The sequence below is a fragment of the Carassius carassius genome, chromosome 22 (genome assembly GCF_963082965.1).
Source record: "Carassius carassius chromosome 22, fCarCar2.1, whole genome shotgun sequence".
NCBI classification, from domain to species: domain Eukaryota; kingdom Metazoa; phylum Chordata; class Actinopteri; order Cypriniformes; family Cyprinidae; genus Carassius; species Carassius carassius.
The window spans coordinates 17,998,694-18,015,501 of record NC_081776.1 but is presented as its reverse complement, the minus strand read 5'-3'; the positions used below and the strand labels follow the sequence as shown (position 1 = coordinate 18,015,501).

At 40.7% G+C, this 16,808-nt stretch overlaps 1 protein-coding gene across 1 annotated transcript in view; it reads right to left on the bottom strand.

Moving 5' to 3' along the window:
• LOC132099087 (proton myo-inositol cotransporter-like) overlaps window positions 1-16,808 on the bottom strand; it is a 99,815-nt gene that overhangs the window by 6,798 nt on the left and 76,209 nt on the right. Inside the window, exons 5-6 of the mRNA XM_059505528.1 lie at window positions 507-670; window positions 160-280 (exon numbers count right to left, since the gene is read on the bottom strand). Coding sequence (XP_059361511.1) covers window positions 160-280; window positions 507-670 — 285 coding nt within the window. The remainder of the gene's footprint in view (window positions 1-159; window positions 281-506; window positions 671-16,808) is intronic.

Genomic DNA, 16,808 nt, shown 5'->3' with positions numbered 1-16,808 from the left:
GTCTTTTCAGTCACATTTGATACGTGCTAAATGACAAGACACCAAATAACAAGACAGCTGTCATTATATGGCGACTGAGTGTACTATATCCTATATAGTGTACTTATGAATTATTTATATTGCTATTGGCAAGAAGCTCTAGAAGGTAAACATACTCACAGATGTGTTGTGCAGCTGGAGTTGGGTGTCGTGGGGTCTGTCAGATGTAGTGTAACAGGAGGAGAATGCTGGGCTGACAGGAGGAATCCAACAGACAGGATACCAAGACTTAAAACAGTACCTGTATAGATAGAATTAATCAAAAATACATATGTGTAAATACATATATACTTCAGCATTATCTCAAAATGTTCAGAATAGCATTTCAAATAACTAAATTTAGTGGAAACTTGGGCAAGTTGTAATACCGGGAAGTTGTAACAAGGACTATATTTTTGGAACTTGTACATCTTTCACACACACACATGCCCTGGAATATATTCTGTTTCAGTATATCAGAATCTTACCAGATATGCTTCCCAAAGTAAGTCTGCGCCTGCCCACCCTTTCAACCAACCAAACGCCCAGCAGAGTAAACAGGAAATTTGTGAACGCTGTTACAGTCACTAGCCAAATGGCCAACTTGTCATCTTGTACCCCCGACATCTGCAGAATGGTGGCGCTATAGTACCTAAAAACAGAGTGCAAAGGAAATATAAGCTTCCTGGTGATTTTCAAGACATGTCAGGTTACTTTTTTATGGATAGATTCAGTTCTGATAAAAAAGCAAGTATACAACTGCATTGCATTCTGGGTATTATTCCTTACAAATAGTAATAGTATGTTAGTATGCATTTGTGAACATAGCCAGACATTTTAGTTATTGCTTCACCTCTGACTGAACCAGCCATTATGTGCCACTTCACCCACATATCATCCAATGAGATTGGCTGATGTCATCTCAACTTTTTCAAGTAAAACAACCTCTTTTTTGTATCAAGCATACTTACAACTAATTGCAGCTCATTATGATTTACAGGGCTTTGAATACATTAAATATCCTGTTCATCAAAGTGAGCTGGTGGCAAAATGATTTTATTATTATTATTTTTTTACTCTAGCTATTAAACCTAAATCAACAGGAGTTGTGCATTAACGTGTACCAATCCTTCTTTACAATTAAAAAACATACAATATACGGTCATTCTATAGAGTAATTAAGCATGTACTCAGAAACACAGACTCATACTCATCTGTGACATCAGCACTTGAACAACCTCATACTGGATGTGGGGTTAAGCGAGAGAGCAACACTCGAGCAAAAGTGTTTTTCTCCACATAAAGGAGGGAAGCAGGAAAACATTCATTGACTCAAAGTAAAATGCCATCTTCCAACTTCCTGCTCTCTCTCTCTCTCTCTTTCTCTCTCTCTCTCTCTCTCTCTCTCTCTCTATCTCTCTCTCTCTCAAATTCATAAGGGATTTGCATTATTTTATGCTGCCATAGTCTTGCATGCAGGCTTATACAGAATTAACTCATCCAAAAAATTTGATTCTTTACTTACTCACCTTCATGTCATTCCAAACATTTATGCCTTTCTTTCTTCCATTTAAAACTACACTAAAGAAGTTAAGCAAAGCTTTCAACCTGCAATAGAAAGTGAATATTGACCAGTTGATATTGCTGACTGATCAAGCTCCAGAAAACTAGTCAGTGATTGGAAACTGGATTTGGTCTCAATCAATTATGCCAAATTTCAATATGTGCATATCCAAATCACTTTAATGAGATTTGACAGCAACGGTGGACGGGAAATTTGTAAGTGAATATCAAATTCATATATACAGGTGCGTCTCAATAAATTAGAATGTCATGGAAAAGTTAATTTCAGTAATTCAACTCAAATTGTGAAACTCGTGTATTAAATACATTCAATGCACACAGACTAAAGTAGTTTAAGTCTTTGGTTCTTTAAATTGTGATGATTTTGGCTCACATTTAACAAAAACATGTTAACAGAAAGTTGAGTGGAAGGAAAAAGTGTGGAAGAAAAAGATGCACAACCAACCGAGAGAACCGCAGCCTTATGAGGATTGTCAAGCAAAATCGATTCAAGAATTTGAGTGAACTTCACAAGGAATGGACTGAGGCTGGGGTCAAGGCATCAAGAACCATCACACACAAACATGTCAAGGAATTTGGCTACAGTTGTCGTATTCCTTTTGTTAAGCCACTCCTGAGGCGTCTTACCTGGGCTAAGGAGAAGAAGAACTGAACTGTTGCCCAGTGGTCCAAAGTCCTCTTTTCAGATGAGAGCAAGTTTTGTATTACATTTGGAAACCAATGTCCTAGAGTCTGGAGGAAGGGAAGCTCATAGCCCAAGTTTCTTGAAGTCCAGTGTTAAGCTTTTACAGTCTGTGACAGTTTGGGGTGCAATGTCATCTGCTGGTGTTGGTCCATTGTGTTTTTTGAACCCCATAGAGAATCTATAGGGTATTGTCAAGAGGAAAATGAAAAACAAGACCAAAAAATGCAGATGGCTGAAGGCCACTGTCAAAGAAACCTGGGCTTCCATACCACCTCAGCAGTGACACAAACTGATAACCTCCATGCCAAGCCAAATTAAGGCAGTAATTAAAGTAAAAGGAGTCCCTACCAAGTATTGAGTACATGTACAATAAATGAACATACTTTCCAGAAAGCCAACAATTCACAAAAATATTTTTATTTTTATTTTTATTTTTTTTATTGGTCTTATGAATTATTATATTATATTATTATAATTATTATAATTCGTTGAGATAATGCATTGGTGGGTTTTTGTTAAATCTGACACAAAATCATCACAATTAAAAGAACCAAATACTTAAACTACTTCAGTCTGTGTGCATTGAGTTTATTTGAGTTTCACAATTTTAATTGAAGTACTGAAATAATTTAACTTTTTCTCGACATTGAAATTTATTGAGATGCACCTGTATATGGGCTAATTTTATTTTGCTTCTATTACTAAAGAGAATTTAACAAGATAAAGAGATTTTGTGATAAAAAAAGAAAAGAAACACTGCTTCCAATCTACCCGCTGAGACAGTCTCTCAGTGTGTAGAAAGTACACACTCTGCTCAGAGAGTGCTGATAAGAAGAAGAAGAAGTGAAATTTTTGGGATGTGTTCTTGATAACAAAATGACTGGAGATAGCATGGCAGCTGTAGCTTTATCAAAAATAAATAATCGAATAAAATTTTTAGCAAGACAGGCTGCTTATTTAGATAAACAAACAATGACAATGTTAGCTGGTGCATTAGTGCAACCTCATTTCGACTATGCAGTAACTTTTTGGTACAGTGGCTCTTAAAAACATGTTAAAAATAAATTACAGACTGCACAGAACAGGTTGTGCAGAATCGTTTTGGGGTTGCATCCTCGTATGCATCTTAACAATAACCATTTCAGGGAATTGGGTATTTTAAAAATGGATAAAAGAGTAATGTTTATTAAAATTATGATGGTGTACAAAATAATTCAGAGAACTGTTCCTAAATACTTGTGTGATTACTATGTTTTTGTGAGAAATGTACATTGTATCTCTACAAGGGCAAGGATAAATAATATATATCTGTACCGGTTTAAAAGTGTAGTTGGGAAAAATTCATTTTTGTACTCAAGTGCAGTTGCTTGGAACGAATTGCCTGATCATATAAAACAATTACAGGAAGCATGGCCCTTTAGAAAGTGAAGTTAAAAAATGGCTTTCCAATAAGGATGCCTTAAGAATTTGTAAAGTGTGAGTTGCTTGTTATTTGATTTTATTCCCATTTGAACTGTTCGTTTCATTTTATGCATGTAGAGGACCACAATGGAAATAAGTCTGAGGCTTTTTTGTGTATTTTATCCTCAACAAATTGTATTCAATGTATATGAACTGCCTCTGGCATGATTGTATAAGTTTATGATTATTGTTGAAATAAATAAAAAAAAAAAAAATATAAGAAAAGCTGTGAAACCATACATTTGGGGTCTCTATTGTTTGGTCTACTGTGTCAGTTTTAAATCAGAAACAATGTTTAATTAGGCAGAGATGCAGGACAGACTGTTTTTTTTTTCAAATTCAACAAAGAGACTTAAAATCCAAGACAGACTGTGTCTGTTTTCAAATTCAACAAAGAGACAACCAGCATATTACTGTTGCAATGGTTTCCTGAAGGAATTACTTATTTTGTGACAGCTGAAATCTGGCATAAGTGTGTATGAGTAACAGTCACAAATAGAGTACATCAAAGTTATTCTGTTACTCATGTTCGGTTGACACCAACGTAAATGCTGGTTCTTATACATTTTTTTACTGTAAAAAATGTATATAATTTCCCCCAGATTCTAAGGAATTGTAAGAAATAAGGGTCTCAGCTGTGAGACACTGAGCATTTAACAGACATTTAACAGAAAAAGGTCATTTTTGCAGCTAATGCAGATTTAAAGTGAATTAATTTCCAATTTTTGTGAAGACTGGACTACTGCTGAGCTTTTCAATTACTTTCACACAACCATCGGGTGTGCCTGCAGACCCAGGCCTCTCAGATGAGATGTATCATGTTCGCCTAGTTCTCTGTTCACAGTATTCCCTTGTGTGTAGTGCTCTGTCTTGATCCTTAAAAGCATCCTGGCTCCATCCCATTGGATTGATGAAAATTGGATGCCTTTGTTTGCCCTTATCAAAAGTCTTCTTGAATAGAAGAAAAAAACGAATTCCTTAATTTTCTCTTCTATTGGTCACAAACATCCTGGATAAAAACCCTGATAAAAGAAGACACGTGGGAACAGTACCGTAGTACAATGATAGACAGATGAGGTATTGTTTGTGGTAAAAGTGGTGTCAAAGGTCAGTAAATAAGACGAATGGAGCCTGAGCCACTGATGAGTGTTCACTACAGGGGCAGAAAATAGATGTGTCTTATTCTCTGCACACCATTGCAAGTGCTTTCTTCCCTTGTTTCATAATACAATGATTCTGGCAGTGGGTGAGCGACCCATGTGGATTTGTTCAGATAATCTCAGCCGCAGATCTACAGGTCTTCAAGTGGTTAATATCACCTTCTGCCCTTCAATCATGTTAGTATTGATAAATGCAAGATAAGGGCACCAAATATCATATGTCTTTGTAACCTGTCTTTAAACTACAAACTACATTATAGTGTTGTCACGGTACCAAAATTTCAGTATTCAGTAAATCCACGGTTCTCGGTACCAATTTCGGTACCAAAGCAAAACACAAAAATATGCTAATTAAAAATAAAAATAACTTTTTAGCACTAAAAATAAAACCAATGCCATTCTTTATACTTATTTACAACTGTGTTTAAAGTTTTACTACAAGTTATATAATTATGAAAAACAGTAAACAAGTTTCACCCAAATTTAATTTGTCTTTTATTTTTTTGAAATTTAAACATTTTATTTTTGGTAAATAAAGGGGATTTGCTATTAAAATTAAAACATGGAAGAAATATTGTGATTTATTTCTTTAAAAAATAAAGTATTATAATTTTTTTCAACAGTAGTAGCAGTATCAGATACATTTTACTAAATAATAGTAATATTTCTAGCACAATGCCTTGATGTAAAAATGAACTTTTAGGCCTAGCTAATGAATGCATATTTGTCATTTTAACTGAACTTAAGACTGGTGGTGATGCTTAAGATATTTTTGGTCATTGAGGGTTTCTGTAAAAAAATAGTAATAGATCATATTAATTATTATTAAAAGACAATACTACTACTAATTCTACTATCATACCAATGTATATACAATGCACTATGAATTGATGAGCTGCTGGGTTCATGAATATTAATCGTGTTTTTGCGTTCGGTCAAAATGATTTGCTGAAATCAAAAACAGGGACGGTAAGAAATCAGCGCCAGCCAATGAAATTGCCATTTGCGCATTAGCTCCGCCCACTACCGGAGAAACCGGTATGTCTTCTGCTTGTCCGAAAATAAATATGAATAATTCTATATGAACTCAATTATTTTGACTGGAGAAGACAACAAAGAATAGTTTACATATAGCGTGTCGATTCAGCGTGGTAAGACTCTCGCTCTCTCTCTCTTTGCATGTGTGAGAAACAGCGCAATCAGCAAAGCGACGGTGAGTCGTGCGTCTTCACAAAGAGTTTACAGAGCATCAAATACAGTGCGTCCATTGAGATGAACTGAAAAGTTCAGATCGCTTGATGGAGAGAGAACTCTGAAGCTCAGATGCTGAAATTAATGCAAGCGTCATGCGCTTCGGTCTATGTAGTAAACAAACCCGCACGTCTCTGCCATTCATTAATTCACACAGAGACGCGCAGAACACATAGCGCGGAAATCATAGCGCTGAACCGGGTTTGAACGGGACCTCGGTACTACCGGTACTTAAAGAAACCTGGTACCGTCACATACATTTTTTTTTAGTACCGACTTGGTACCGAAGTACCGGGTCTTTTGACAACACTACTACATTATATAAATTTACGAAATGTGTTTGATGTGCGAAATTGGTTAAATACTTTATATGCATACAACTTTAAGCAAGCCATCTGATTCCACCAATCAGAGTTGCACCAGGCAAAGTGTTCCAAAAAATATCTTTCACATACCATTCACATAAAGCATCAAGTTAGTCTACTTACTATTAAAACATTGATTTTTATCATGAAGCATGACCATCTCAACAAGATCAGTCCATAACGACCAGCTAAATTACCAGCTCTATAGTTTATCAACCAAAATAGAAGCCTATTTCTTGGTTTATGTAAGCTGGATTGTTGATGCCGATAGTTAAAAGATTCTCAGTGAAGCTGAAAAATAGAAAAACAAGACAGATTGACCTTCAGAATTATGAAATGCTAATGCTGTCATGGCCTTGAGTTATCTAAGTGCTGTTAACCTCCTTAAACATGAATACAAATGAAAGATTCCATTAAACACAAAATGCCAAACGCCGTGGACTCATGCCAAGGTGTGAGATGGATTCCTGTCTGAAAATAGAAACAGTTTGAAGAGCACTCGGACATAACCCTGCATGGCAAATTCACCACTGATTTCTCGATGTGAGTCAAGGAATCAACATAGATGTAAGATGGCGAGTGAGGGATGGAGGGAGGGCTCTGGTGAAGAGGTATTTGAGTGTTTTGATGAGAAAAAGACTGGTGTGGTCAACGTCTAGACTGGATCTCATTTGACATGGGCATGTAGGGGATTCACAATTAGTTTGATGCTTTGAAAATGTATTTTAATTTTTTTTTTGCTGACTAGGAAAGCCTACAGTCAATCAGTTGCCCGTGTTTAATAAATAAGAAGCAAATATATAGCCTAGCAGACAATGTAATAAGACATGATCACTTGCATTGCATGTGAACTAAACTCAGCGTGTGCCTCACAGATTTGAGAAATATAGGCTATATATTACAGAAAGCTTGAAATTTATTCTTTTAAACGAAAATATTCAAACCAAAATAAATGGGCTACTCTCTGATGATGTAATCCATATGAAATGTGCATTTCTCTCTGGCGTTCATGGCGAGTCCGCATCGTCAACTTCATCTTTGCAGCGACACAGAAAACACCAGTTTATTACTAAACAATAAAATGACTCCTTGCATATTTTCGAACCAGCAGGCCAATCTGGGTTGAGAAACCCCACGGAATGAGCGAGCGGATCGGGATATTCAGAAATGCGCTCTCCGCTCACGAGCTCTGACCGGAACAAACCGGAGCCTCAATGTCTGCTGACCTTGCAGAAACATACAAATAGACATAGCTGGACTAGACTATTTTAGTACAAATTATGAGCTTACTGACGATTTTTTTTATAAATCCTGACAAAATTATAATTGATTAAGGTTTTTTTTTTTTTTGCCTAGTTAGTTTTGCCTAAGTTCCTATGGCCCAATGACACTACGATGTGGATTTACTGCTTTTTAAAAATGCGGGTCAGGAAGCGGGTCGGGTACAATATTTTATTTGTATTTTTTTGCGGTCCGAGTTGTGGGTGGGTTAGTTGAAAACGTCGGTCGGGTGGGGGTTATTAATGCATTGACTCGCGCATCACTGATATATATATATATATTTTTTACTTTTGTTAAAATAAAGTTTCCAATAAAGACCAACACACCATTATTCATACACGTACTGGATTCATAAAGACGCTCTTAAGACCAATCTGATTGCTTGGACTTAGTTGACTGGCCTGTTTCTAATTGAAGTGGATCATTTCATAAATCGTACAATTTGAAAACAAGCAGTTATTAATGGATAGAAAGTATGGACTATACTGCAAATATACCGTAGAAGTAAATGTTGTACAAACAGCAATCCTATGAGTAAATGGTGTACAAAGATGTTAGCCAGTCATATCAGAGGTAATTTACATAAATAAATCTTAAATGTACAGTAGCAAAAAAGTCAATTTAACTCAGATTCAGAGAGACTAAATATGACTGTTAGCACAGAACTATGAAATATGGCACAGAACAAAACCTTCAAAGAAAAAATGTATGACTCATTTCAGAAGATTTGTTGATAAGAGGATTCATTAAATGTCTTACAATGTACATTCTCATCATTGAGAAAAAAAAATCCATTGTTAGGTAACAGTTTGAGATAGGCAGATGAAAAACTATCCATTTTCATAACTGACTATAGTTGTGGACTATAGTCTATGGTCGTGGTCATTTTCTTAATAATGATAACTGGGCATCATCATTTGCTCCAGAGCCAGATAAAACAAGATACATTGGATATAAGAATGCTAAGCATGGCCCTTCAATTTGACAGCTAAAAGACATTAAAACAAATAAACAGCCAAAAATAACTATAACATTTTATTACACAAAACTGTTAAATATTATAAATGACTATTTTAAGTCGTTTAAGTTACTAGAATGCATTTTATATAAAGTCATCAGTGTTAAAACCCCCTATTATTCCGGAAATATGAAAGTGTACACAGGTGCCAGAAACCAGACACTCTCAAATACACAATGTCCCGCTGGTCGGCAGACTGCCTCATTCACTATAGCGGAAGGTACACACACCTCACTTTGACATTTAAGTTATGAGGCTTTCTCAAAGGTCTTACTGCTGCCACACTCCACCGAGAGAAAAGTGAGAGTTATTTATGTACCATTTGTCTTCCTCATACATGCTAAGCCCTCAAAGGCATGATTTTAATGACTGAAAGCTCAAAAACACCACACTGGGTTGTGATTTCACAGAATGTCAAGATGTCAAGCCTTTGTGTGTGTGTGTGTGATTAATTATGCAGTGGGTATAATCACACATCCCCAGAATGTTGGTGTCAGTCCTGTTTTAGAGCAACAACTATATACACATATACATTACATACTATATACAACCATAACCTAACTGACTTCATAAATATTCAGGGATCATACCCCTAGTCCTGTGTGAAAGGAACTGCAGCAGACAGCTTGTTCCCTTTCAGTAGGTCACGTGCGACATTATGTCAGAAAGAGACTGACGAATGGGGTCTCGCCCGAGAGCCCAATCACCTTGAAGTGGTAACAAAATGACCCAGTGGTACACAGTGTCCCTTGGTCTGCGGGATTTGCATTGCGAGCTCCACCCTGCTGTGTGGGTATATAAGGAGCAGCGCAAGCAACTCGCATTCAAGCTTTCGCTTCCTGCCTGTGTGTTTCTGGGTGCGGTCGATATATGGCTCCTCATGACGGCCACGTTCGCTGTGTCACGTGTCTGGTCTTTCAGCACGCTGAGACTGCGTTCGTGGATGACTCATGTTCTCATTGTGGGGACATGACCATCTCGACATTAAGATCGAGACTTGATTATAGAGTGCCCTCTTCCACACCCGGATTTAGCTCCTCTTCTCATAAGAGGGCTGTAACGAATGCACACAGGAAACAAGAAATCCAATTGCAGTGTTTTAATAGGGTAATCCAAAAACTGGTCAATAACAGGAAAAGCAGACCAAAAACAAGAAACATGAAAAACACAAGGGAACACGAGAAAGCCGGGTGACGGAAAACAAGGACTCCATCAAACAGATAGAAAAAGACCGGTTTATATAGACAGGTGAAAACGATGAAAATGGAGACAGCTGAGTGCAATTAACAGGTGTGCAATTAACCGTGATAAAAGGGGCAAAAACTTTGTGGGAAATGTAGTGCCTGCAGTGTGGTGACTATGGGGAAGTGAGACCACTAGTGGACACCCAGGGATCTGAGTTTTTCCGTGTGGGCTTCCTCGACGAGCCAGCCTCCTCTGGCCACACCACCCTCACAAATGCTGTAGCTGGTTGAGTATCTTTATGAGTTTGCTGGACCCTCTCATCAGGATCCTGGCATCTCATTATGGGCTCACAAGGAAAATTAAATGTCGATCACCGCATTACAAGGCAGGCTTGAGTCCTTGGGAGGTGAGGATTCGGCTGCATTGCCTCGCTCGGGAGCACCAGCGTTGCCCGAGTCTGAACACAAACTGACAGGTGTGCTTTACCGGGTAGCTGAGAGCATCAGGCTCGAGTGGAATCCTCCACCTTGTCCCGAGCGCTCGAGGTTGGATGATTGATTCCTGGGGGCTGCACATGCTGATCATCAGCGCCCCCCTTCGGTTTCTTTCTTCCCGGAGGTGCAACAGGAAGAGACCAGTTCATGGAAGGCACCTTTAACTGCCCAAAACTGTTCTGGTGCTTCCTCCACCTTCACTGCCTTAAATGGCGGAGTGGCCAAAGGGTATGCTGGGATATCCCCAGTGGAGCATTCTGTTGCGATGCAATTGTGTCCTCAGAGCGCCTCCACGTGTGGTCCCAAGCTTCCCTCCAAAACCTGTAAGTATTCATCAACGCTAGTTTCCAAGGCTTACAGAGCTGCGGGCCAGGCTGCTTCTGCCTTGCATGCCATGGCCACCCTTCAGGACTACCAGGCCAAGGTGCTGTAGGAGCTGCAGCGGGGCAGTGCTGACCCAGAGGTTTTCCAGTGTGTGTGCACTTGGATGGGTTAAATGCAGAGCACCAATTCCGAGTATGGGTTACCATACTTGGCAAATGTCACAACTTTCACTTTCACTGCGCACTCCTTGGGTCAGGTGTGTCCACTTTATTGGTCCAGGAGCACCACCTATGGCTGAACCTGGCAGACATGAGGTAGTCTGATCCGACTCAGCTCCTCAACTCCCCTTTCTCCCAGGCTAGCCTCTTTGGCAACGTGGTGGAGAATTTTGCCCAGCAGTTCTCTGCCGCCAAGAAAGCAGTCTGAGGCCATAAAGCATGTTCTGCCCTGGCGGCCCGCTGCTGGGCAACAATGCTCCTGTCATGCGCGCAGAGGTTGTGTGCATGGTTGTGTGAGCACAGGGATCTTGTGCTCAAACACTTCACCCGTCTGGGTCTTTGGGTCAACTGGGAAATGAGCAAACTCTCCCATGTGCAGAGGATCTCTTTTATCGGTATGGGAATAGACTCAATTGCCATGTTTGCACAGCTTACGAACGAACGTGTGCAGTTACTGCTGAATTGCCTTAGTCAATTCAAAGGCAAGAGAGTGGTTCCACTTAAACTATTTCAGAGGCTCCTGGGGCATATGGCATCTGCAGTGGCAGTCATACTGTTGGGTTGCTACATATGAGGCTGCTTCAGCACTGGCTTCACGCTTGAGTCCCAAGATGGGCCTGGCAACAAGGCATGCTCCGAGTGATGGTCACTCCGGCCTGCATCCGAACCTTCACGCCGTGGTCGGACCTCTCGTTTCTACGGGCTGGCGTTCCCCTAGAACCACACATGTTGTCATATCAACAGATGTCTCTGCCACAGGCTGGGGTGCCACATGCAACAGGCATGCTGTGTAAGGCTCCAGGACAGGACCCAGTAGACTTTAGTGGCATGTCACGAGTTGCTAGCAGTACGGCTTGCTCTGCAACTCTTCAAGGCCCTGCTGAGGGACAAGCACGTTCTGGTCCATATGGACAACACTGCAACCGTAGCGTACATCAACCGTCAGGGCAGTCTACGCTCCCGTTACATGTCACAACTTGCTCGACATCTCCTCCATTCACATACCAGGCAGGCTCAATCGTGCAGACAACAAGCTTTCAAGTCAGCAGTCTCCACCCCCAGTAAGTTCAGCTGATTTGGGAACTCTTCAAAGATGCTCAGGTAGACCTGTTTGCCTCTCCAGAGAATCCCCACTGCCAGTTGTTTTACTGAAGGCACCCTTGGCAAAGACACTCTAGCGCACAGCTGGCTGCTGGGCATGCGCAAGTATGCGTTTCCCCCAGTGAGCCTTCTTGCACAGATGTTGTGCAAGATCAAGGAGGAGTAGGAGCAGGTCCTCATGGTTGCACCTTATTGGCCTGGCCAGACCTGGTCCCCGGAGAACTCCTCACGACAGCCCCACCCTGGCCAATTCCTCTGAGGAAGGACCTTCTTTCTCAGAGACAGGGCACCCTCTGGCACCCGCGTCCCGATCTTTGGAACCCACATGTGTGGGCTCTGGACGGGTCACGGAAGGTTTAGGTACCTTGCCACTTCAGGTGGTAGCCACCATCACTTCGGCTAGGGCCTTGTCTACGAGACACGCCGATGCTTTGAAGTGGAACCTCTTCGGCACTTGGTGTTCTTCACGTCGTGAAGACCCCTGGAGATGCCAGATCGGGTCAGTGCTTTCCTTTCTTCAAGAAGGGTTGAAACGAAAGTTGTCGCCTTCCACCCTGAAGGTCTATGTGGCTGCCATTTTGGCTCACCATGACCCTGTTGATGGTAAGTCTCTTGGGAAGCATGATTTGGTCAACAGGTTCTTGAGAGGGGCCAGGAGGCTCAATCCGCCACGCCCTCATCAAGTTCCCTCTTGGGACCTTGCAGTGGTTCTATCCGCACTGTAGAGGGCTCCCTTCGAACCCTTGCTTTTGAAAGTTGAACTTTTTTATCATTGAAAACGGCACTCCTGATGGATTTGGCTTCTTTTAAGAGGGTCGTGGACCTGCAGACATTTTCAGTTGATGAAACACGCCTGGAATTCGGGCCAGTCAACTCTCATATTATCTTGAGACCCCGGCCTGGATACGTTCCCAAAGTTCCCACCACTCCTTTTAGAGATCAGGTGGTAAATAGCAAGCGCTGCCCCTGTAGGAGGCAGACCCAGCCCTGGCACTGTTCTGTCCGGTATGTGTGCTCTGCACTGACGTAGACAGAACTCAGTGCTTCAGGACCTCTGATCAGCTCTTTGTTTGTTACGGAGGCTAACAGAAGGGAAAGGCTGTCTACAAACAGAGGTTATCCCACTAGATAGTGGATGCAGTTGTCTTGGCTTATCAGACTCAAGACCTGCCATGCCCCCTAGGGGTGAAGGCCCACTCAACTAGGAGTGTGGCTTCCTCCTGGGCGCTGGTGCATGGCCCCTCGCTAACAGACATCTGTAGAGCTGCTGGCTGGGCGACACCTAACACATTTGCAAGATTTTATAATCTCCGTGTAGAGCCCGTGTCCTCCCGGGTACTCATGCCTTCGGGCCAGTAACAGGACCTTGCTGCGCCATTCCACTCTACAGATAGGATGTGTGAGCTATTCTCAACAGTTCCCTGGGTTCCTCCAGCACTGTTGATGTTCAGCACTTGAGTGCATGCCCTGTGGTGAGACCCTTTGTTGGACTAGGTTCCTCCATGTGTTGTGTTTCCCCTTTTTTGGGCAATCCCACATGTGTACTTCCACAGTAGGTACAGTATCTTGATAACATGTGTCTTTCCCTTTGGAAAGCCACCTTGCTGTCTCTGTTGTTGAAACATTCTACCCTGCGGGCTAGGTACCTTAGAGATTCATGTGTATCACTGCCACGCGGATGGTACCTGCCCTTGTAAGCCTTCCTATGATCAGGCAGCCTGCTAACATATGTCGAGCTGGAATATGCTACCCAGTGCATTCTGTGCCTGGTATAGGCCCTCACTCATGCTGCCTCACGACAGGGTTCTATCATTCACACGGGTCACTGGAAGACAGCCATGTGGTGTTTTGTAAAGGACCCCATTTGTCAGTCTCTTTCTGACATAACGTCGAATGTGACCGACTGAAAAAGAATGTCTAGGTTATGTATGTAACCCTCATTCCCAAAAAAGAGGGAAAGGAGATGTTACGTCCTTTGCCACATTGCTGTTCTGCTGAACGGCCGGGTCACTTGGCTCTGCTCCTCAACAAATACTTGAATGTGAGTTGCATGCGCTGCTCCTTATATACCCATATAGAGCGGGGCGAAGCTCGCGTTGCAAATCCCGCAGACAAAGGTACACTGTGTACCATTGGCTCATTTTTTACCACTCAAAGGTGATTAGGCTCTTGGGTGAGAACCCATTGGTCAGTCTCTTTCTGATGTAACGTCTCCAATCCCTCCTTCAGGGAACGAGTGTTACATATGTAACCTAGATGTTATCTGTCAAAGATCTTGGCTCCACTCACTGACTTGTTGCTCCCATTAATTTTGCTGTCTGGGTGCTTCCTACATGCTGTGCTCTAAACCAGTTTCATCAACAAGACTGGCTCTTTCAAGTTTGAGTCCAGGCCATGATCTGAGTAGGAGTCCGAGTTAAGACCATGACCAGCAGAGGGTAGAGTCTGAGTCAAGACAGAGACCTGAAGCGGGTCAAGTTTGAGTCAAAGTGAGTCAATGAAAATATGGATTTGAACTCAAGCTCAAGAAAGACTCCAGTGAGTATGGTTTTGAGTTCTACAACACTGCTATACACTCAATCAAAACAAACGTTTTCATCTGAAGCTTCTTTGGTAAGAGTTTGCTAAACAATGTTTTGTGATAAAACTGGCTGGCATTTTGGATGTGACTTCCTTTGACGTGTTATTTGGCTTCCGGAATTATTTAGAACAGAAAGGAACTATAGTTGTTAATCATAAATCATTGACTATTAATGTTGGCATTTCCTGGGGGCCTCATCTTAATATGGATTTGCTAGCATACAAAATAAAATAAGACAATAAATGAATTTTTTTTTTTTTTTTGAAAACTTTTTTTTCCAAATTTTTTTTTTTTTTTAAACTTTTTTGCAGTTAGTGATGGACTGTATAGAAACCAGATTTTAAGAGGTTTCTATACATTCTGATTATTTTTCTTTAGCCCAAATGGCTGAAAATTTGGCATATATATTTTTAAACCTTAAGAACTATTTTCAATTTAAATTGATATTATATTTTCTTATTAAAAAATGACTAAAGGTTTCAGGCTTTCATAAGATCTTATGTCTTCCTGAAATAGTGACCCTGAATATAAATTAGCATTTTAAAAGGAGTTTGCATACGGACTGACTGCTCGATAGAGCAACAGATTGCTTGTGCTGTGTTTGGTTGAATCTCAGACACAATCCATCTTCATGATAAATGTGATTTAACAGGACCGAAGGGACGTAATGGAGAGCAGGCTGAGAGCGTTGAGGGCACTGTGGATTTGCTCTCAGCACTGAAGCCAGTGAAAAATGAGTGTGTGAGAGAGAAAAACAGACACGCTAAGAGAGAGACGGACAAAGAGGTAGAGAGAGAAACACTCCCATGGGGACTAACCTATTTCACTAATGAAAGGAATGAACATTGTTTTGTACTCAGATGGTATATGGTATTATATAGACACTGATCTGCACCCAACAGCACGCACAAAAGACAGACATAACCAAAAATGAAAGACATTCATCTGACCAAAGTATTATGGATGTTGACGTAGACAGCAGCTAAAATGTCACATAATGGGAAACAAAATGGCTCGCAGTTCCTAAAAATGATATATCAGTAAAGTCTGGTCCACATTGCATCTAATGCTGACTTTAAATCATGTTGAACTAATTTTATGAATTTTAAATAGACAAGATAAGTGCACATGAATGCCACAATGAGGGTTTGCGAATTTTTAATGGAACTATTCAGGAACTGCAGACTTGTTGAATCATGTTGGTAATTATAGAATTTGCAACAAACAATGCTTTTGGGATACGCACCCCAGATCAGAACTTATAGTTTCCAGAAAGTTCTTGACAATTTTGTTTGCATATGCATCAGATAGTCAGTTAACAGACAGTGGTAGTTCCATGGGCTTGTAAGCATGAATCATGAGCAACTCCATACGGATCGTAAATCACAGAATGCCAAAGACCGTTTGGCCAGAACTGTCACAAAGCCAATGAACAAGTAATAGTGTGCCAGAAAGAACAAAAACAGGCCAACAATGTATCACTCGAAGCAATCAGTATTGCTGATGACCGCTAGTGCCTCTAATTAGCATCAATCTTTATAAAAAAACAGAGATTTCGGATTGTTTTGCCAGTTTTGGCAACAGGGATTAATTTAATCATTTTATCCATGCACAGATGAGGTTCAGTTGCTATGCACGCATACAAATTCAGGATGTCATCTCAGAAACCCACAACCATCCAACATCAGCAATTCTGATCACTCCACAACCCTTGAGACTTGTTTAAATGCTAGCATTTTTCCTAGCATGTAAAGACAATGTTTTATACTAAATAATACATTAATTAGCAATTAAGGCATGTGAATGGCTTTGGAGTGGAGTGAAAGCTGTTTGCAGGAAAGCAGGCAGCATTAGCACAAGCTAATTACACCAGTGCTTCAGCCTACACAGGGGTCTCGTCCATCAGGAGGGGCTACTGATCACTGATAAAACAAATCTATTGTCCTTGTGTCCAAATATAATAAGCCGGTGAAGACACTGACTTCAAAAATTAGCAATTCATTTATGGTGTAATATAAAATGCTGTGTCATATAAATAAATAAATAAATACACACAGTGCTTAACTCATTAATAAAACCACA